The sequence below is a fragment of the Bos taurus genome, chromosome 2 (assembly GCF_002263795.3).
Source record: "Bos taurus isolate L1 Dominette 01449 registration number 42190680 breed Hereford chromosome 2, ARS-UCD2.0, whole genome shotgun sequence".
In the NCBI taxonomy this organism is placed as follows: domain Eukaryota; kingdom Metazoa; phylum Chordata; class Mammalia; order Artiodactyla; family Bovidae; genus Bos; species Bos taurus.
In genome coordinates this window covers 34,067,281-34,088,601 of record NC_037329.1, presented here as the reverse complement: position 1 = coordinate 34,088,601, position 21,321 = coordinate 34,067,281, and the positions used below count along the sequence as shown (strand labels likewise).

The 21,321-nt window shown below is 36.3% G+C and overlaps 1 protein-coding gene and 1 non-coding gene across 2 annotated transcripts; one reads left to right on the top strand and one right to left on the bottom strand.

Annotated features, from left to right (window-relative positions):
- Window positions 1–869: 869 nt before the first annotated feature.
- Window positions 870–21,058, top strand: GCA (grancalcin). The gene is made up of 8 exons (XM_015475558.3): window positions 870–1,160; window positions 5,284–5,400; window positions 7,920–7,989; window positions 13,573–13,616; window positions 13,899–14,046; window positions 17,058–17,171; window positions 17,514–17,572; window positions 18,223–21,058. Exons 1-8 carry the CDS (start codon window positions 1,134–1,136, stop codon window positions 18,247–18,249), a joined length of 606 nt encoding a protein of 201 aa, XP_015331044.1. The 5' UTR covers window positions 870–1,133; the 3' UTR covers window positions 18,250–21,058.
- Window positions 9,495–9,597, bottom strand: LOC112443621 (U6 spliceosomal RNA). The gene has a single exon (XR_003032026.1). It is a non-coding gene; the product is annotated as a U6 spliceosomal RNA (small nuclear RNA).
- Window positions 21,059–21,321: the final 263 nt, after the last annotated feature.

Sequence of the window (21,321 nt, the reverse complement as noted above, 5' to 3'; positions counted from 1 at the left end):
TTGTCTTATTCTTCAGAGGTAACTCAAAATAATATCATCATGGTCTTTTTGTTTGTTTCTAAACTAAATTTACAGCTGTCCTTCCCATGTGCATTTCCTTTTTTCAAGCTGGAGCTGCAAAATCCACTTGAGCTCCAGAGAAAAGCAGTACTGTTCAATGACTATTACTTAATAAATCAAAGTAATTAAGCATTTAACTTTTCACTGAGTGATTAAAAAACAAGCTGCTCCTTTCAATGGATATTATGAGGAGGCACAACTCAAGAGTTAAGAGTTTGCCCAAATGTTGAGTCATCTATTGGGTTACTAGATAATATATAGAATGCCTTGTAAATTATCAGCGAATAAACAGCAAATCATTTTTTAGTACAAGTGTATGTCTCATTCAACGTTTGGGACATACTCATATTTTTTTAATTCATTGTTTATTTTAAAATAAAATTTAACTGAACATCCTGTATTTTTATTTGCTAAATCTGGCAACTCTTGTCACCATTTATCTACCAAACAAGCTATAATAACCTTTTTGTAAAATCTGGTGTCAAGAGCGTTTTAGCTTAGACGCACTACCTTTGGAGTAGAAGTCAGTTTCATAATTTTGGTGCTACGGAAAAAGAGATGTAAGTAACTGCAAGTTCTGAAATTCACAGATATATATTTCGTAGTCCATCTTTTAAAAAGTGGACGAATACGTAAAAAGAAGCCATGGGCGGGCTGGTCTGGGATTTCTAAGGTGAAAAGAAACCAGCCTTGAGAGCCTTTCCAAACAGCGTGGAAGTTAACTGCAGCAAAGGTATCTTTGCAGTTTCGGAAGGCTAGAGCGCGAGACCTAAGCTAGTCAATAGGGGCGGAGTAGGAAAAGGCTGGGCGCGTGAAGCCAATCAGAGACGAGATGGGTGGGACTAGACTTGGGGAAGGGGCGGGCCTAGGCCGGATAGGCTGCGAAGGGCAGGTCTCAGCCAATCCGAACCGAGTAGGTTGGGTTTGGACTCAGAAAAGGTTGGTCTCTAGGACTTGAAAGGCGCTGCAAGTGCGCCTCTCAGCCTCACCTGCGCCTGCACCTGCACCTAGAGCTCTGCTTCTCTCTCAGCCGGGCGTTCGCCGACCCTACGGCTGACGCTCGCAAGATTGTTATGGCCTACCCGGGATACGGAGGAGGGGTGAGTCCTGGCCGGTTCGGCGCGGCCTCCACCCCCGCGGGATGTGAGGCCCCTGCGGGCGGTGGCCATGTGCCGGGTTCACCCTCTGTCGGTCCTTGCTTACTTCTGCTTCTGGTACTCGGCGGCGCCAGGACTTTGCGCAGTGTAGGAAGCCGGGGCGGGGGCCAAGCGGAAAGCCGCAGGTGTTCTGGTGCCTGATGGCCCCTTAGGCGAATCCTTGTGGAACCATGGGTATGGAGTGTTTTTAGAAATTTCTTTCTTAAGATAGAGGAACAAAACATCCTTCTTGTTCCCAGTATCTTTTCTGGTCCACCATCCTTCAGCCCTCCTCCCCCGCCCCGCTTCCTCAGTTTTGCTAGACATCCTTTCCCTGAATTTTTTTGACCATTTCTTTTCAGTTCTTTATGTTGCTTATGAGTAAATTAAGATATGCTAAATGCCTTCTAGTGTTTATTACTCTACCAAGGGCAGTCTTTTCTAAACTTTGGGGGGCTGGGTTGTGGGGGAGAAGATTATACTTACCTAATTGTTTATCCTGCATCACCTTTGGGAGTTGGGAGTTGTAGTATCGACATGGTAACAGCATATACAACAAAATTTATACGTATTTTTGAGGTAGTATTACAGTGTGGTCAGAATTTTCAGGCATAAGGATATATGTTAAGCATAGAAAACTTGTACACATGAGCTATTCATGGAAGAAATAGAATGAAGAATAAGTTCCAAGAGTAAAAGAAAAGGGGTAAACTTTCTAAGGGCTTCTCTGATAGCTCAGTTGGTAAAGAATCCGCCTGCAATGCAGGCAACCCCGGTTTGATTCCTGGGTCGGGAAGATCCTCTGGAGAAGGGCTAGGCTACCTATTCCAGTATTCTTGGGCTTCCCTGGTGGCTCAGCTGGTAAAGAATCTGCCTGTTAATGCAGGAGACTTGGGTTCTATCCTTGGGTTGGGAAGATCCCCTGGAGAAGGGAAAAGCTACCCAATGTAGTATTCTGGCTTGGAGAATTCCATGGACTATGTAGTCCATGGGGTCGCAAAGAGTTGGATATGACTGAGGGACTTTTACTTTCAATCATTTATAAATAAATGTTCCAGAAAAGCCTTTTCATCTCTCTTAAAAAAAAAAAAAGGTAGGAGCAAGTATCAGATCATTATACTATTTAGATAGCAAAGGATACTTACCAAAGAGTGATGTAAAACTTTATTTAAGATGCTACAGTAAAGGGTCTAGGTTCACTAAGGCTCAGTGGTAAAGAATCCACTTGCCAGTGCAGGAGACATAGGTTCAATCCCTGGTATGGAAAGATCCCCTGGAGCAGGAAATGGCAACCCACTCCAGTATTCTTGTGGGGACATCCCAAGGATAGGGAAGTCTGGCTGGCTACCATTTATGGGGTCTCAAAAGTCGGACACAACTTAGCGACTAAACAACAGCAAAATGCTTATACTTGGTTTGGCCCCTCAGAAAAAAATTTTTTTTCAGTTTTTCTTCCTTCTGTGAACCTTAAGGAGGTGAGGGTCTCCAGTAAGCCTTAAATTCTTGGATATGCCCCAGGCCCTGATTGCTCTCCAAGTCCTTGGAGGCCTTAGAACCAAAAGTCTAGGTGTTTGTTATTGCCTCAGGGCAAAAGTTGCTTTGGGAATTTTGCTAATCCTTTTACCTCTGGATCAAGACTTGTCCCCCAGTACTGGCCTGAAACTTTCCCCCAATCAGTGAGGTAACTCAAAAAATAATATTTTATGCAGTTTTTAAATTTAAGGTTGGTCTTTATATCATAGTTATCCTTATTAGAAATAGGATTTTTTTCCTTCAGTATATTTTTGTAATTTATAGAATTTAAATTCTTTTTAGAAGGTCCATTTTATTTACCTTTTCAAATGTGTTGGTAAAAAGGTTTTCATAAGCATTTGTTTATCTATCTATCTATATATATATATATATATATATATATATCGGAGAAGGCGATGGCACCCCACTCCAGTACTCTTGCCTGGAAAATCCCATGGATGGAGGAGCCTGGTAGGCTGCAGTCCATGGGGTCGCGAAGAGTCAGAGACGACTGAGCGACTTCACTTTGACTTTTCACTTTCATGCATTGGAGAAGGAAATGGCAACCCACTCCAGTGTTCTTGCCTGGAGAATCTCAGGGATGAGGGAGCCTGATGGGCTGCCGTCTATGGGGTCACACAGAGTCGGACACGACTGAAGCGACTTAGCAGCAGCAGCATATATATATGTATAAATATATATATTTTTTAAATTCTCTTTGTGGTTATATTCTCTTTTTTTTTTTCCTGGAAACTGGCCTGTCCATCTTTTCAAAGAAGTAACTTTTATTTTTATTTATTTATTTTAAAAGATTTTATTTATTTATTTGACTGTGCTGGATCTTCATTACCGCCTGCGGGCTTTCTCTAGTTGCAGCAACCAGGGGCTTCTCTCTAGTTGCACTATGTGGGCTTCTCATTGTAGTGGCTTCTCTTGCTGTGAGCATGGGCTCAGGAGCTTCGGCTCAGTAGTTTTAGCTTGGTCTTAATAGCCCTGTGGCATGTCAGGTCTTCCCAGACCAGGGATTGAACCCATGTCCCCTGCTTTAACAGGTAGATTCTTAAGCACAGACAGGCTGCCGTCTATAGGGTCACACAGAGTTGGACACAACTGAAGTGACTTAGCAGCAGCAGGGGAGTCCCAAAGAAGTAATTCTTAAACAGTCACTTTTTTAAAAAATTCATTATATTATTTTAACATTTTTTGTTTTCTTTCTTGTACTTTATTGCTTTCTAATCTAGTTTTTGGTTGCATCCCTGAGCACATCTCCTGGTGTTCCCATAGGTCATTCCTTTTTGCCTTTACTGTATCCCAAGCTGCAGATTTTCAAACTGCTACAAAAGGCTCCTTTTTGCCCCACCCCCCCGCAACCAGTACTTAGAATTCTTTCTCTTTTTGCCTTCCATCAATCTCTGCTCATTCTTCAAAGATAGTCAAGATATTTCTTCATTCTCCAGACTCATTAAAAACACTGAAAAAAATGCCTCTCTGGACTTTCCCGGTGACTCAGTGGTAAAGAATTCACCTGCAATGCAGGAGATGTGAGTTCAATCCCTGGGTCAGGAAGATCCCCTGAAGGAGGAAATGGTAACCCACTCTAGTATTCTTGCTGGGAAAATTCCATGGACAGATGAGCCTGGCAGGCTACAGTCCATGGGGTTGCAGTGAGTCACACATGACAGAGCAACAAGCACGCAAAATGCCTCTCAAAGATATAAAAGAATGCATACAAAGTTCCAGAGTAAAAAGAAAACAATTACCAGAGCCAAAGCAAGAAACAAACAGTATGTAGTCTCTGAGGTCAGACTACCTATACTTGAATCACGGTTTACCTGGTACTGGCCATTTAACTTTAACTAATCCAGGAAACTGCTTGAAGTTTTATGTCCTCAACTGAAAGAGGACATAGTACTTTCATACCTCACCGACTTGTTGGGAACTCACATGGTAGTGAGAAAGTAGTTAGAACAGTACTTAAGATATAACAAGCTCTCAATAAATATTAGCTAGTATTATTGTTGGTATTGTTGTTGTTCTTATTTTGAAGAGGACCATGGTTTGAATTACCACCTGTTATTCTCTTCATTGGTGTCTTGCTTTTTAAAACAATACATGATTTTTGGTGGCTGTTTCAGGATGTTTAAGCCCTATGCACTTTCCCATGATTTGGTCATGGACACAGTTTCATTGTATTTACTATGTATTCTTCTATGTATGTATCTTTAGGTTTACTACTTTTTCATTTTACTATAGGTGAAATTTTCTTATATTTTTTAACTTTTTGCTTCTGTGATGATGATCAACACTTTTTTAAAGTACGCCTCATTCTTAGAGGCTAGAGACTTCTTTTTTAAGACTTTAAAGAACATTGGATAATATTTGTTAATGAGATGAATTAAGTAACGCAGGGCAACTAACAGTTTGTAGCTAACAGCTTTTGTGATGATTTGGGAAGTTTCAGTAACTCAATTTTTACTTTTCAACGGACTTATCATAAATATGTTCTTTTAAACCAAATTTAGTGTGTAACGGGTAATATTTATATGAATAACCTCCTCCCTTTTCACTTGTTTAGTTTGGAAATTTTGGCAATCCATTGGGACAGCCAGGATACCCTGGACACCCAGCTTATCCAGGCAGTATTTCAACAGGAGACCCCATGTGGAAATGCTTCCTTGCTATTGCTGGCCAGGTAAAATGCTAAATATACAGCACAAATATCAGTTTTAAAAAAATTATTGCAATATAAAACAAATGTCAAGCTCTTTTATTTACTGTATCATTTAAAATGTATATGAAATTTGTATTTTAAGCTTATCTAGTTTTTTTCCTGAGATCAGAAATTAGGGTGGTCATAATTATCTTACTAAAAAGTCTGTTAGTTTGGTGTCTAACATGTTAGGAGAAACCAGGGTGATGCATGGAGACTGAGCCAGATACCATCTGGGAAGAAGTGATATATATGTAAATCTTCTTGAGGAAGCTGGGGCAGAGTATCACAGAGACTTGTACATTGTGGATGTTTCTGGGAGAGCCTTGATGGTAAAGCAGATCAGGGAAAGGTAAAGGAAATGGGGTGGAATGAAGGTGCAAATATCAAATAATGAGCAGAGACAGAGATTCACTCTTGAGTCTTAGACACAGACCATGTCTCTTTCCTTTTACAGTAGTCAAGATTTATTGAGTGGTTAGAATTTCAGAGAAGTTTGATAACATTTTCCATTCATTGTTCATTCATTTAAAGTTCACTAGATCCCATATGTCTTTCTAGAAATATATATACACAGAATTATTATGTGTTGCAAACACTTTGTTTTGGCTAGCCAAATTTGATTCAAAACGTCCTTTTCCTTTTTCATGTGTATTAGAGGCTGGAAAACCCTAATCCTGTCTCAGACACCTTTGTGTAAAGGTAGCCATGTGCCATAATACTGGCCATTGAGATGTAGGTGCAATTTCTTTAGGATGCTTTCCTTTTCCAAATGAGGAAAGCTTAACGGAAACTAGTGTTAGTCCTTTTTCCTCCTTCTGGAAAGGCGACTACTTGCCTGGAAAGGAGACTTGAAGTATGGAGGTGCTGTAGCCATCTTGTGATCTGGAGGCCAGAAGCTTGAGATAAAGGCCTGTGGATGAGGGATTTGGAAATATGAAAAGAGATTGATGGCCTCGTTAAGTCGCCACAGAGTCTAGATCTGCTTAGCCCCAATAAGCATTTATTTCTTTAAGCCCCTTTGATAATATTTTCTATTATTTGCAGCTAAATGCAATCCTGTTACCTTATACCACTCTTATCTGCAAGGAGCTCTTAAGTAGTATAATACTGGGAAAAAGTATGTAATCTATAGCTGACTATATAACAAACTCATTTTATAAAACTACAACTTAAAATATAAGAAACAGACATGTATATTTAGAGACCTTTATTTGACTTACAAACTATTTCATTGTAACAGTTGTCAACAATGATCTGCTATGATTGTACTATTTGACACTTCCATTAAATTTTTGTTCTACCAAATACTTGGGTTTATTTCCCCAAAATAAGCAGATTAAAATGCAATAAATAAACTGGTATATACTTAAATATCTTAAAAATTTAAGACCATCAGGTAAATCTAACAGGCTTGATAGACCTAAACAGGGTCAATATCAAGAGAGACAAATGAGGTGAATGGTGCAAACACAGGTTCAGAGCCTTTATTTAAAAACTGGATGTTTTTTCACAGATGTTTTTGCATTAATTTTGTTTTTTTTTAAATATTGCATTAAATATAATTTAATGTAACTACTGAGTTTTTTTAAACTTTTTCAAATTTAGAAGTTAGTCTCTCACTTGCCTGATAATATTTATAATACTCCTTAGAAGTGTTTATAATGCTCCGTAGACGTGTTTATAATACTTCTTAGCATTAGTTTGTAAAAGTTTTGTTTGTTTGTTTTTTGGATTCTTATAAATTACATGCTTTAAATTTGCTTCCTTAATCCTTTCCCAGAGCTTTTGTTTTGAATTCATGACCATGTATGAGATGCTTCCAAGTAAATTATTAATACTCTTTAATTTTTTAGAAAAGAGGATCCAGTACTGAAACATAATGAAAGTATTCAACTTGTTTCACTTTGATTGTGATTTTTTATTTGTGATAAAAGATTTTTTTCCCATAAGAATGGCAAAGAATATTTGGGCAAAACTCAGAAGAGTAGCACCAAAATGTAGGGGGACTCTCGAGCTGAGAGTAAAGATGTGAAGGAAAATGATATTTTCTCTTCCCAGTTAAAGATTCAGTATCCTTTAGAAATAAGCTCCCCTCAAAAGAAGCATGAAAGAAAAATTTTGAGACTTCTCTGAACACATTTTAGGCATTTTTCTAACTTTTTATAGTAGAAGTATAATGATTCTCACAAGATTTTACATTGCATTATTATAGGACAGAGTGATTATGCTGTTTTTCAGAAGTAGAGAATATAAATTATATGTGAAATGCCTGCATAATTTAATAGAATAAAATTTGATTGTGAAAAAGTATTCATGTTGTGTGATGTTCTCTAATGTGTCTTTGTCATCAGTAATTATCTCTATAATTTTATAGTTGATAATAGAGTAATATTTTGAAGACTGCATATTTATTCATTGGCCTTGAACAGCTAGTTAGCACTTTAGTATGCTTTTATATAACTTCTTTTATTAATCAGATTATAATTATTTTTTAACAGGATGGTGAAGTGGATGCTGAAGAACTTCAGAAGTGTTTAACACAGTCTGGAATTAGTGGAACTTATTCTCGTGAGATCTTTTTTTTTTCCTTCTGTTGAAATTGCACTAGGAAATTCACTTTCTAACTTTTTAGTTTCCATACTTGAAATATTTTTTAAAACTTTTTTATCACATACATTCACACACATAATGCAGAGTCGAATAATGCTACAAATCTTGTTAAGTAAATACTATTCGGTGTGCATTCCCCCTCCACGACGTTAACCACTCTTAGGAAAAATCTCTTTCAACTTCTTTCAGCTAATTCTTTTGAAATGTGCCTCCATATCTCAAATAGCATGCTTTTATTGCTGCTGATTTTCAGTTTTGATGATGATCAGTGATTGTGTCCTGCTGTGGACAATGAGGCTGTAACCGTTTCAGGCGTGTCCCTGCCCTGTGCACAGGAGCCCTTCCCTTCCCCTCCATCCCCTATAGCTGTTAAGTAATTTTCATTAGGTCAGTAATCAGCATTTGCTTTATTGTTACTGTCTAAATGCTCTTCCTGAGTCTTAGAATAATATATGATTAATTTTCCTTTTTATATAACTGCTTTTTCTGAAATTAATCCCCATCCTGGAGCTTTCTGTTGTGCCTCGTTTTCTGTGCATAGCTGTCATAATGCACTCATCTGGAGCCCTTTCCTCTCTCTCTTGAGTTGCATCTCCCCTTCATTCCATCGCTTGTTCTCATCTTAAATTTGATAAAATGCATTGTTAATTAGCTTCCTAATAAAAGTACATGGGAAACAAATCTTTTGAGACTTTCTGTGAAAATGCTTTCATTGTGTCCTCAGAATCAAGTGACTAGCCAGGTATAGAACTCCAGATTACAAAACATTTTGACTTAAGAGTTTTAAGCTCCATTGTTTCCAGCTTCCATTATTGTTTGATCTTTTTGTTTTCTGCCTGTATGTCATTTGTTTTTCTGTTTTTTTTTTTTTTAAATTTCCGGCGCCGAGTCTACGGAGCGTCCTCTTCACCGCAGCCCGGGCGAGCCTCCCGGGGGTGGGCGGGCACCGCGGGCCCCGACGCGGCTGCGCCTTTTCTTTTTTTTTTTTTTAATTTTATTTTATTTTTAAACTTTACATAATTGTATTAGTTGTTTTTAGTGTGTAGAGGCTTGTGAGGGCTTCTCTCTGCCCTTGGTCTGAAATGTCACAGTGCTATTCCTTGGTGTGTGGGGGATACAGAGGGAGTTTCCAATCGAGACTCATTTGCTTTCATTCTGAGCAGTTTTCTTCAGTGACCTTTTCTCCATTTTATCTTTGTGGAGTGCCTGCCATTTGGATTGGGTCATTTTTCTTTTTCTCTCCTGCCTCTTGGTTTCTTCTACTTTTGGGGAAATCCTGGGTGACTTAGCGATAAAGAATCTGCCAGCAATGCAGGAGACACAGGTTTGATCCCTGGGTCAGGAAGATCCAGGAGTGGAGAAGGAAATGACAACCCGCTCTAGTATTCTTGCCTGGAAAATCCCATGAACAGAGGAACCTGGTGGGCTACAGAGCGTACACAACAACCTCAACTTTTCTTTTCTTTTTTTTTTAACACTTCAGGAACTTGAGTGTCATCCTTGTGTAAAGGCCGTGCTAACTGTCTCTGTATTGTTCCAATTTTAGTATATGTTCTCCTGCAGTCCTATTGAGGCTCTCATTTCTCCTATCATGTTTTTAAAATCCAAAGGCAGTTGTTCTTTTTTTCATGAATGTGACGTCTTTCCTTATCTCTCTGATTTTTAATTTTTTTTCCAGGTTTTTTTCCTCCTACATAACCTGCTTCTTCGATGTTTTTTCCCCGGTTTGTTCATTTGACTGTCTTTCATGTTAGCTGCCTTTCTCAGATGTCTGATGAGGCTTGGTTGCTCATATTTAACTAAAATACTGGTTAGAAGCCCTGAGAGTTGGGCTGGGTGTTGACTCCAGACTTCAGAGCCTGGTGGTTCAGCTGGGCAGTTTGTTCTGCAACACTGGGCGTCAGGATCTTTAGGGATTTCTTTCGGGGCTGGTTGTCCAGTTGATCTGCTCTCTGGAGCCAAGGAGGGAGGACTCAGGAGGGTTTCAGTCTTTTGTAAAATTGTCACTTTATTTCCTTGTTTTAATAGACAGTCCTGTCTTCAACAGTTCCTGATTTCCTGCAGTGCATAGAACCCTCCGGAAAATAAAATCCCAGATGTCTGCTGGCTTGGGAGTAGACAGGCAGCCATCCATGCAGCTGAAGCAAGAAGATTTGGGCTTCAAAGGCGCCTTAAATAGGCATTCAACCAGTCCTTCTGTTTTTGTCTCTACATTCACATCCATTTTCAGAAGTACTGCCAATTTGCAAAAGTTTGGGGTCTCCTCCAGGATAATGAGGCTGCTTCTCAGCTTTTCTTATTGCAGGATCAGGAAGCTACTTTCTCAGATGGAGTTTGGCAACTTATGTCCACCTACTTTTCAACTTGCACAGTTTTGTTCCTTGGTTTCCTCTCTTATTCTCTAAAAGGATTACAAGTTGTAAAAATTCAGTTTAATTCTGTCCATTCTAATGTGGTGTGGGGAGAGAGTGAAAATCTGTCAACTCTCCTAAAACTTCTCTTCTATTCTTTGTCAAGGTTATTTACTTTTACATTTGGTTCTATTTTGAAACTGATTGAAGAGCTGGTTATTGGATGGCTGAATTTTTGTCATTTATTATCATCTATTCAAATTCTTCCACTTAAAGAATGTGTGCTATGTTAACTTTAAGGCAAAATAGATCTAATTTACTGGACAAAATGATGGAATGCCATTCCAGAGATTTCTCCCTGTCCCTGCCTGAGAAGTTTTTGTATGAAAGAGCATTGGTCTCCAATCCTCTCTCTTCCACCTGTTAGCTCTGTGAACTTGGGAAACTTTATCTTTCTGGGCCACAGTTGCTTTATTTGTAAAACTGAGACTATTATAGGTTAGGCATGTTTATGTTAAATCACAAAACATACACTACTGGTTCATAGTAACTGCTTATTCAGTGTCAATTGAATTACCAGTCTGAAAATACCGTAACCATCTATTCTACAATTGATACCATGTGAAACATTAAAGAAAGTTTTTTTTTTTTTAATGTGTGGATTATTTTATAATTTTCTTTAATGGGTATAAAATTTAGCTGAAATAGTTTTTTTCTTTATAAAAATTTCAAAATATTTTATCAAATAGCATAAATAATTTTAAGCATTTTTGCTTATTCATTTGTTTATCTTAAGGAGCTACTAGTAAGAACTTTGTAAACTTCACTGAACTGTACTGACATAATATCTCCTTCATCAGGACTATGTATAATAAGTCTTGAGATAAATCAGTATGCTAATGGAATGTAATGATAAGGATTAGAAAAAATTAAATTTTGCCTCAGTTCAGTTTAGTTCAGTCGCTCAGTCATGTCCGACTCTTTGCGACCCCATGAATCGCAGCACACCAGGCCTCCCTGTCCATCACCAACTCCCAGAGTTCACTCAGACTCACATCCATTGAGTCAGTGATGCCATCCAGCCATCTCATCTTCTGTCATCCCCTTCTCCTCCTGCCCCCAATCCCTCCCAGCATCAGAGTCTTTTCCAATGAGTCAACTCTTCACATGAGGTGGCCAAAGTACTGGAGTTTCAGCTTCAGCATCATTCCTTCCAAAGAAATCCCAGGGCTGATCTCCTTCAGAATGGACTGGTTGGATCTCCTTGCAGTCCAAGGGACTCTCAAGAGTCTTCTCCAACACCACAGTTCAAAAGCATCAATTCTTCAGTGCTCAGCCTTCTTCACAGTCCAAGTTTCACATCCATACATGACCACAGGAAAAACCATAGCCTTGACTAGACGGACGTTTGTTGGCAAAGTAATGTCTCTGCTTTTCAATATGCTATCTAGGTTGGTCATAACTTTCCTTCCAAGGAGTAAGCGTCTTTTAATTTCATGGCTGCAGTCACCATCTGCAGTGATTTTGGAGCCCCCAAAAATAAAGTCTGACACTGTGTCCACTGTTTCCCCATCTATTTTCCATGAAGTGATGGGACCAGATGCCATGATCTTCGTTTTCTGAATGTTGAGCTTCAAGCCAACTTTTTCACTCTCCACTTTCACTTTCATCAAGAGGCTTTTTAGTTCCTCTTCACTATCTGCCATAAGGGTGGTGTCATCTGCATATCTGAGGTTATTGATATTTCTTGATTCTTGATTCTTTTTAGTTCCTCTTCACTTTCTGCTGTAAGGGTGGTGTCATCTGCATATCTGAGGTTATTGATATTTCTTGATTTCTTGATGGCAATCTTGATTCCAGCTCGTGTTTCTTCCAGTCCAGCGTTTCTCATGATGTACTCTGCATATAAGTTAAATAAGCAGGGTGACAATATACAGCCTTGACGTACTCCTTTTCCTATGTGGAACCAGTCTGTTGTTCCATGTCCAGTTCTATCTGTTGCTTCCTGGCATGCATACAGATTTCTCAAGAGGCAGGTCAGGTGGCCTGGTATTCCCATCTCTTTCAAAATTTTCCAGTTATTGTGATCCAAATTTTGCCTAGTAAGTCCTCATTTATAGTTCTTTAAATATGGAAGTGTTAACATTTCTGATTTAAGATAGCCAACTATCTTATCATCTATATTTCTTCTTCCTTTCTTTCCCCCTCCCCCAAGAAAAAGCAGTTCCTTTCAGTTCTGAAGCTTATCCCTTTCTTACTTGGTTGAGTGCAGTAAACTTCCAAATGATTTACCTACATCCAGATTCATCGTACTTTACTCTCTATGTAGTCTTTCTTTGTCAACTACTGTTTTTGAAATGGAAATTTTAGAATTGCCACTATGTTCCTTAAAATCCTTTGTTGTTGATTAGTTACTAAGTCATGTCCAATTCTCTGCGACCCCATGTACTGTAGCCCACCAGGCTCCTCTGTCCATGGGATTCCCTAGGCAAGAATACTGGAGTGGATTGCCATTTCCTTCTCCAATCCTCTAGTAACCTCCATTGGTCTAAACCTTTAGGGTGGCGTTCAAAACTCATGATCTGGTCCTCATCTGAAGTCATTACATGCCTCTCATTCCCATATGCCCTAAGCTTTAACCAAATCTCTAACACTTTCAAGTTTTGTGATCTCAGTACGTGAGAACTACTTAAGCCAACTTAGCATTTGTGTTAGGAAGACTAAAGCCCTTTTTTCCCCTTGTTTAGTTTTCAGTATTTTATAATTGCTTATTTAATTACTCAAATCCCTTTAGTAGATATATGAAGGTAGTAATTTTTTTTTTTCTTTCACTATGCATGCCTAACAGTCAGAGTTTGTTCATTGAGTGATGGATAGTTTTGGCAGTCAGTTGGTAAATGTTTTGTTTTATTTTTTTTTGTTTGTTTGTTTGTTTTTTATTTATTTTTATTTTTTTTTAATTTTATTTTATTTTTAAACTTTACATAATTGTATTAGTTTTGCCAAATATCAAAATGAATCCACCACAGGTATACATGTGTTCCCCATCCTGAACCCTCCTCCCTCCTCCCTCCCCATACCATCCCTCTGGGTCGTCCCAGTGCACTAGCCCCAAGCATAAAAACAGAAATTGTTGTAATTTTACATAAATAGGGCAGAATTTAATTCAGATAATAAATATGTTTTACAGCCTTCAGTTTGGAAACCTGCAGAATTATGATTGCCATGTTGGATGTATCCTTGAGTAAAAACAAAAAATACTAGAATATAGCAAAATTACCCTTAAGGCAGTTTTTAGGTATAAATGATCATAGTAAACTAGAGTGTTTAAAAATACTTTGTAACATCCTATTTGAATTCCATTCTTTTCCATTTTTACACAAATCTATTTATATGCAAAATTGGCTAACTCTTGCAGAAGTGAGCTTAAAATTTTTTAATCACTTATTTGGAATTTTGAGTTCAGGTTAAATTCTCTTTGGTATCAGAATTTATTTTCGTTAATAAAACTATCAGAGAGATTACTCAGGAAAAATGGGATTTAATGAATTCAAAGAACTTTGGGCAGCTCTTAACTCCTGGAAGCAAAACTTCATAACTGTTGATAAAGACGGAAGTGGCTCAGTAGAGCATCATGAACTGAATCAAGCCATTGCTGCTATGGGTAAGCATATTAAAATTCTTTAAATAAATCCAGGTCATCTTTGTTCTTTGATCAGATGAATCTTAATTGTTTAAACTTGCTAAGTAATAAAAGCGTATATTATTTCAGCAGCTATTGTCCGGTTTAATTTCAAGGTTATAGATACATTCTGATTAAATATCTTTAACAAAACCATTTTATTTGTGAGCTTTTCAAAGGATAATCTTTCATGCCTTCTGGTTGATAAAACAGTTTCTGAATTTCCTATGTTCAGTTCACTCACTCAGTCGTGTCTGACTCTTTGCGACCCCATGAATTGCAGCACGCCAGGCCTCCCTGTCCATCACCAACTCCTGGAGTTCACTCAGACTCATGTCCATCAAGTCGGTGATGCCATCCAGCCATCTCATCCTCTGTTGTCCCCTTCTCCTCCTGCCCCCAATCCCTCCCAGCATCAGAGTCTTTTCCAATGAGTCAACTCTTTGCATGAGGTGGCCAAAGTACTGGAGTTTCAGCTTCAGCATCATTCCTTCCAAAGAAATCCCAGGGCTGATCTCCTTCAGAATGGACTGGTTGGATCTCCTTGCAGTCCAAGGGACTCTCAAGAGTCTTCTCCAACACCACAGTTCAAAAGCATCAATTCTTCGGTGCTCAGCCTTCTTCACAGTCCAAGTTTCACATCCATACATGACCACAGGAAAAACCATAGCCTTGACTAGACGGACGTTTGTTGGCAAAGTAATGTCTCTGCTTTTCAATATGCTATCTAGGTTGGTCATAACTTTCCTTCCAAGGAGTAAGCGTCTTTTAATTTCATGTTGAATATACTTAAATTTATTCTAATTGTTCATACTCATCATTTATATTGTATACTTTTGTAACTTGGTAAGATCTCTAATTTGATGGCAAAAGCTTATCTCAGTAACAGGTCTCCATACATAGTCTAGTTTTTCATCTTCTTTATGTAGTATAGAACACACAGTAGACACACACACACACACACACAAACCTCAAAATGAGAAATCTACATTTTAGAGTATCTCAAAAGACTGTAACTTTATTTTTATCATATCTCTGATAAGCTAAAGTTCTCAGTGTGTTTTCTTTAAAAAAATGATAATATGAATTGTGTGTAACTTGCTTGGGGCTTCCCTCATAGCTCAGTTGGTAAAGAATCTGCCTGCAATGCAGGAGACCCCAGCTCAATACCAGGAAGATCCCCTGGAGAAGGGATAGGCTACCCACTCCAGTATTCTTGGACTTTCCTTGTGGCTCAACTGGTAAATAATCCGCCTGCAATGTGGGAGATCTGGGTTCGATCCATGAGTTAGGAAGATTCCCCTGGAGAAGGGAAGGGCTACCCACTTCAGTGTTCTGGCCTGGAGAATTGCGTGAACTACGTACAGTCCATTTAACTTGCTTATAGTAACATAGTTTTAAGTAGTTTTCTTAATTGTATTTATGCTTGTGATTTTATTTACATTCATTTCTAAATAAAATGCTTTTGTAACAAAACTAACTTTTGAAAGATTGTACTTTTCAGAAATCTGAACAAGTGTATATTATTTCAAATCTCAGTTTAAAGTCAAAACCATGATTTTGTTTTATAAATAGACATTTTAATTGTCATTTTAGGGATAGTCCTGTCCATATAAACTTGTATAGTTTAATTATAGAGTCTTAATTCCTAATGAATTAAACTTGGTTCTTAATTCTGCACAATGTTGGAAAATTAATATAACCATTTGGAAAAAAGAAAACCACCAAAGAATTCACATAGGCAGTTGAATGTAAGTAACAAAGAGGCATTCTGTATTATTCAAATTTTAGGTCTTCAGATATATTTTTAAATATTCATTTTTTTTTTTTTTTTTGCTGAGAATGCTATGGAAAATCTTGTGAATTTTATCAGTCCCATATCCACCTGAATCATAACTCTCTAAAGCTTAGGGTTTATTTTTATATAATAACATTTGCTTGCATGTTTGACTTCTATTAATTTATACCTTTCCTTTCAGTTACTTTTAGCAAGTTTCCTGGATTGTGTTTCATTATAGCTATTTGTAGAATTACCTTCTGTTGCATTTATTTTCATTATTTTTCCCTTTGCCTGGATGAATGTCTTTTGTCTACATCTAATCCAGTAATATACAAAGACAACATTTCTAGGCCAGCATTCTTCACAGTAAAATATACACACCTCATTAAATATATAGGACCATCACTAGGGGGGCAACAAGTGAAATAATTTATATTTCTAATTACTTTTATTCCATTCTTTTAAATTTTATTTTTTATATATTTTAAAATGTAAATCATCAAATAGTAATACTTGTATAGAATTTAAGACTAAATAATATACATGTAATGGGAGTGAATGATCCAAAACTTTTTACTCAAAGTATACATTCAAAAACTTTTGGAGTCCACTGGGCTAGACAGCAAAGAACCAAAGAAAGAGTAAAAAGACTGGTTAAGATGAAAAGTCTATGAAGAAACAGAATAAGGGTTATAGGCCAAAATGGAATAACATTTCCCTATTTCTTCCCCCTCTAAGTAACCATGTTGATTCTCAAATTTTCTTTGACTGTAAGACAATACAGTCAATGGGAAATACAGGTTTGAATGATATCAAAGATCACTAATAATCTTTGCTTTGATGTTTTTGAAGAACTGTAAAATTACAGGGTTTAAAAATCGATGAATTAAAAAACCTGTGACTACATTAGACATTATTTCAAAATGAAAATATATTTTACAAGCACAAAAAGATAATTGTTTTCTTTTTCCTAGCTTTGACTTTTTATAGAGCAGGAATTGTGAAATTTATGTACCACTTTTGCTGTTAGTAATGAAACCTTTCCTGATCAATTTCAATAGGAATGTGTTTTGTTTCCGAAATATATTTTTATGTAATGAATTCTGAAAGTTAATTTGTTTTATAACTTTATTTACATGAATACATTGTTGGTTAATGGTGTTCTTATGATGTGTAGTTTTAGAAGTTTTAATCTAGCCATCCCTTTTTCTAGGTTATAGGTTGAGTCCTCAAACAGTAACTACCATTGTCAAACGTTACAGCAAGAATGGCCGAATCTTCTTTGATGATTATGTTGCTTGCTGTGTGAAGCTTCGAGCATTGACAGGTATGGACCATTTATGGGCACAGTATTATGGGACTTTTTTCCCCAAATGATGTCCCTCATTTCCTTCAGCAAAGTGATAGTATTATGTGTCTTCCCCTCTTTATTCACTGTTAGATCTTAACAGAGTTCTAACGCTTTAAAACTTCAGGAATATAAATAGTGAAAAAATGTTATAGCTCAGTTTTAGAAAATTTTCTTCATATCTCAGTGGCCTGGGACATTAAAAAAAAAATCACAAGATTTACTAGAGTGTAAAATTATTCCTTTTGTAATACCTGGGGGCACCAGTTATTTAAAAGTAGATTTTAAACTGTAACACAGAAAATAACTTCTTGTTTAAAGATTTCTTTAGGAGAAGAGACCACTTGCAACAAGGGGTTGTGAGTTTCGTATATGACGATGTGAGTATCCTGTATCACACTTTTGATGTTTATACTGTGTTCTATGTGTGTTCATAGTGATCAGAAAATGTAAATGATCTCTGATTTTAGTAGTGGAGATAATATATTTTAAAAGCCATATTCTTTTTCTATATTTTTCAGCATAACTCAAATATAAAATTCAGTAGTGGTACAAGTAACCAATTTGACTTGATATTAAACATAAAAATACTTTAAAATTTTATGACAGTGATTTTGGCAGTTTATGTTCCAAATCATGTTTAAGGGCAAATTTATAAAGAAGTATTTCACTTGTGATGATCTTTCTTCTGAAAGAGATAGGAAATGTTCATCTATGATAGGTAATGGAACTATTCCTTTCTCATTTCAATTGTTGCTATTAGGCTGAGTCCTTTTTTTTTTTTTAATTGAAGCTACAGGAACGGTTATATTTCACATGTTCTTAAGTGTTTCAGGGTTTTGTTTTATTTGTGTTATGTGGAAATTATGAGGTCAACTTGATCCTACTAGTATAATACTGGTTTGAGTTACAAGCCTTAGTAAAAATTTCTCCTCTTGAGAAAATGCTTCTGTGGAATATAATTAGAGACAAAACATTAAAGACAAAAACCATGTTGTTGTTACCAAACGATGATTTTGCCTGTTATTAGTTTTTGCAGGGCACAATGGCAGTTTGAATGTCTAGAATTTGAAAGCTGAAGAAATACTGTGAGTTTCTCTGCTTAGAAGAAATGAACTGGACTCCTTAGAATTAAAGCTTCTAAGGCTTTTCCATATTCCATATATTGAATCTCTTCTCTTGAGTTTTTACTTTAGCTCACAGTGTAAAGCAATAAGAGAGATGTTTTTGTATTTGGAATATTATTGCTTTTAGTAAAGTTATAACTTTAGAGATATCTGCATAATCAACATAGGTGTATAATTAAGTGATATAAATACCTCTTAGCTTTAATTTTGTTTCTTAATTACAAGAAAGATTATATATTTTAAAAAGATAGATTGTATAAGAAGCTAAATGATGCAAGCCTAGATAAAACTAATTTATATTTACCTGAAGGTTACAAATTATATTTTGAAAAATTTGTTTGTAGTTGTTGGTATTTGAAGGTGAGCCAGAAAGGGAAGCCTAGATTTTGTGCAATCTTTATAGTAGGGTTTTTTTTTATTTGCTCACATAATCAGAAAATAGAAACTTGCGACTCTTTGCCTGTGAAGAAGAAAATTGTAGTTCCTAAAATTTTATCCTGAATCACATTAGGTGGACCATAAATAATCTATGGTGAAATAAAACTACAGGAGGCATTGTTTTTCCTTTTTAAATTTTTTTGCAGTATATGTTTTTCTTCAGTGTGTTTTATTGTCTTCTGTGGAACAAAATTCTTAATGAACATAACTTCTTTCTCTGTATAGATAACCTAAAATGGCATCTTTGTTTAAATTTAGGTTTTCTGCAAATGACATATTTTTAATGAAATCTCAATATTTAAGTTTGTTATTTTAAACTACATTGTTTATACATATTGCTATTAGCTGTTTATAAAATTTTTAAAAAATCAAGTAATCTACCACTTTGTTTAAATGTTTAGAAATTACATGTTTGACTTTCTTGACAGCATTAGTCTGTGATTTTGACATTAGTAAACCCATAAGTCTTTCTCAGTAAGTGTGATGTGGGTCCTGAGCATGGTAGACAGCATTTCATTTTTTACTATGAAAATTGAAAGTGGAGTCACCAGGTTCTTAGCATTTTAAGATTACTGATATAAGTTGCTGTAGTTAATCAGTCCCTTGGCAAACACGCCTCAGTCTTTCTAAATGAAGAGTTAGTAAACCACATACTTTTATTACACTTTAATTGAATATCTTCTAGCTTAAAGGTGAATACAAATTAACATAATTTTAATATGGCTTGTGATTGAATTAATAATATAGTTTTTCATATAAGTTTCATAAAAATGGAGGATGAATGGTAGTATCTTAAAAAAAAACTTTTATAAAGATACAGAATTGTAAATCAACTTTCATTTTAAAAAAACTTAGAAAGGAAGTAATGTATACTCTTGTTGATATTGATAATTTCATATAATTAGCTGTCAAATTCATTTGGTTAGATTTATAAAAATGTATGAATGAATAAATCATGTAATTTTGTCCTCTGGCTGTTAATTTTTTTCATGAACATATATTTGATAATGTGAGAGCATGTTAACTGAAGCATAAAAGATACAGAATTCTAATTAACAGTGTTGTAGGGAAGAGATCATATAAACACACTGTGTATCATTCATGTTGAATTAGGGTGATACCGTGACTCAGCAGCATGGAATCTTAACATACACTTTGTACTGCTGCTGCTGCTAAGTCGCTTCAGTCGTGTCTGACTCTGTGCAACCCCACAGACAGCAGCACACCAGGCTCTGCTGTCCCTGGGATTCTCCAGGCAAGAACACTGGAGTGGGTTGCCATTTCCTTCTCCACTGTGTAAAAGTGAAAGTGAAGTCACTCAGTCGTGTCCAACTCTTTGTGACCCCATGGACTGCAGCCCACCAGGCTCCTCCGTCCATGGGATTTTCTAGGCAAGAGTGCTGGAGTGGGGTGCCATCGCCTTCTCCGACACTGTGTACAGTTGGTTGAGTTATTGTACTATTCTGAGGTCAGTTATAATTTTCCTTATTTGGACGCTCCATAGTTGAGGTAAAACTTTTAAAATGGTATGACATGAGTCATATAAGTTTTGTCAAATGACACTTTGCATTAGAACTTTTACACGCTTATCTTAACTCATCCTTTACCAAAGGTGTTCCTATGACTTTTGGTCATAGAAGGTCTGAAGAAGTTCCCAGGACCAAGCGTATTTGGGAAAGCCTCATCTTCCTCAGGAAGCTTAATAAAACATAAGGTACAGAAAATCTCAATTTTATTTGACTCAGTTTTTTCTGAATTTTTTTAACCTCAGAACCCTTCCTCTTAGCAAAACTGATGTTCTACGCCAGTCCAACCTGGTTGTCAGACAGTTGTTTTGCACTTCACATTAGATAATCTTTTTTTTTAATCCATAGAATTTTATTTAGCCTCTTTTCAAATTTTCTTATACTAATGAGGAGAACATAAATCTAGAAATAAGATTTGCAAAATCATCACTTTCCTGTAAAATTCCCAGATTAACATTATTTCAAACACTGGTGTCATTTTGGCCTTCAGGACAATTACATATTTTTCTAGTGCTTGGTTTTCTAATCTGTACACATTAGGAAATCTTATATAAACATTAGCCATAGAGAATACATTACCAGGATTTTTCTGCTAAAATGCAATTCATATTTTTAATGCTTTTAAAATAATGTAAACAGAATCTATTACTAAGGTAAAAATTAAATCATTTTATAACGAACATGAATGTGAATGTGGTGTGGTAGTTTGTACTAATTAACTCATGCCCCAGTTTTCTTATGATGATGGAAATTATTAAATCATGTACACTCTTAATGTCTAAGTGCTTTTATTTATACAATAAACATGTTTCCATGTCATTTTTAGAATTTTTTTAATAAACATTCAAATAGCTTGCTGTAAAGTTTTGCATCATACAAAATCTGTAACATATATATTAAGAGATACTTCAGTTCAAGTAACAGTGCAGTAATTCACCTATGCTTAAAAGACTGCCAAATGATTAAGTGTCAGGTATTGCACTTCTATTTTGAGTGGCAGTTTACACATTTTAAATTACATCAGGGGGTAATCAATAC

Excerpts from the sequence above, each read along its gene's own strand:
- GCA (XM_015475558.3), top strand. The coding sequence starts at position 1,134 with ATGGCCTACCCGGGATACGGAGGAGGG. Across the intron at positions 5,401-7,919 it reads TCCTTGCTATTGCTGGCCAG|GATGGTGAAGTGGATGCTGA; the intron begins GTAAAATGCTAA and ends ATTTTTTAACAG. Across the intron at positions 17,172-17,513 it reads GAAGCTTCGAGCATTGACAG|ATTTCTTTAGGAGAAGAGAC; the intron begins GTATGGACCATT and ends TCTTGTTTAAAG.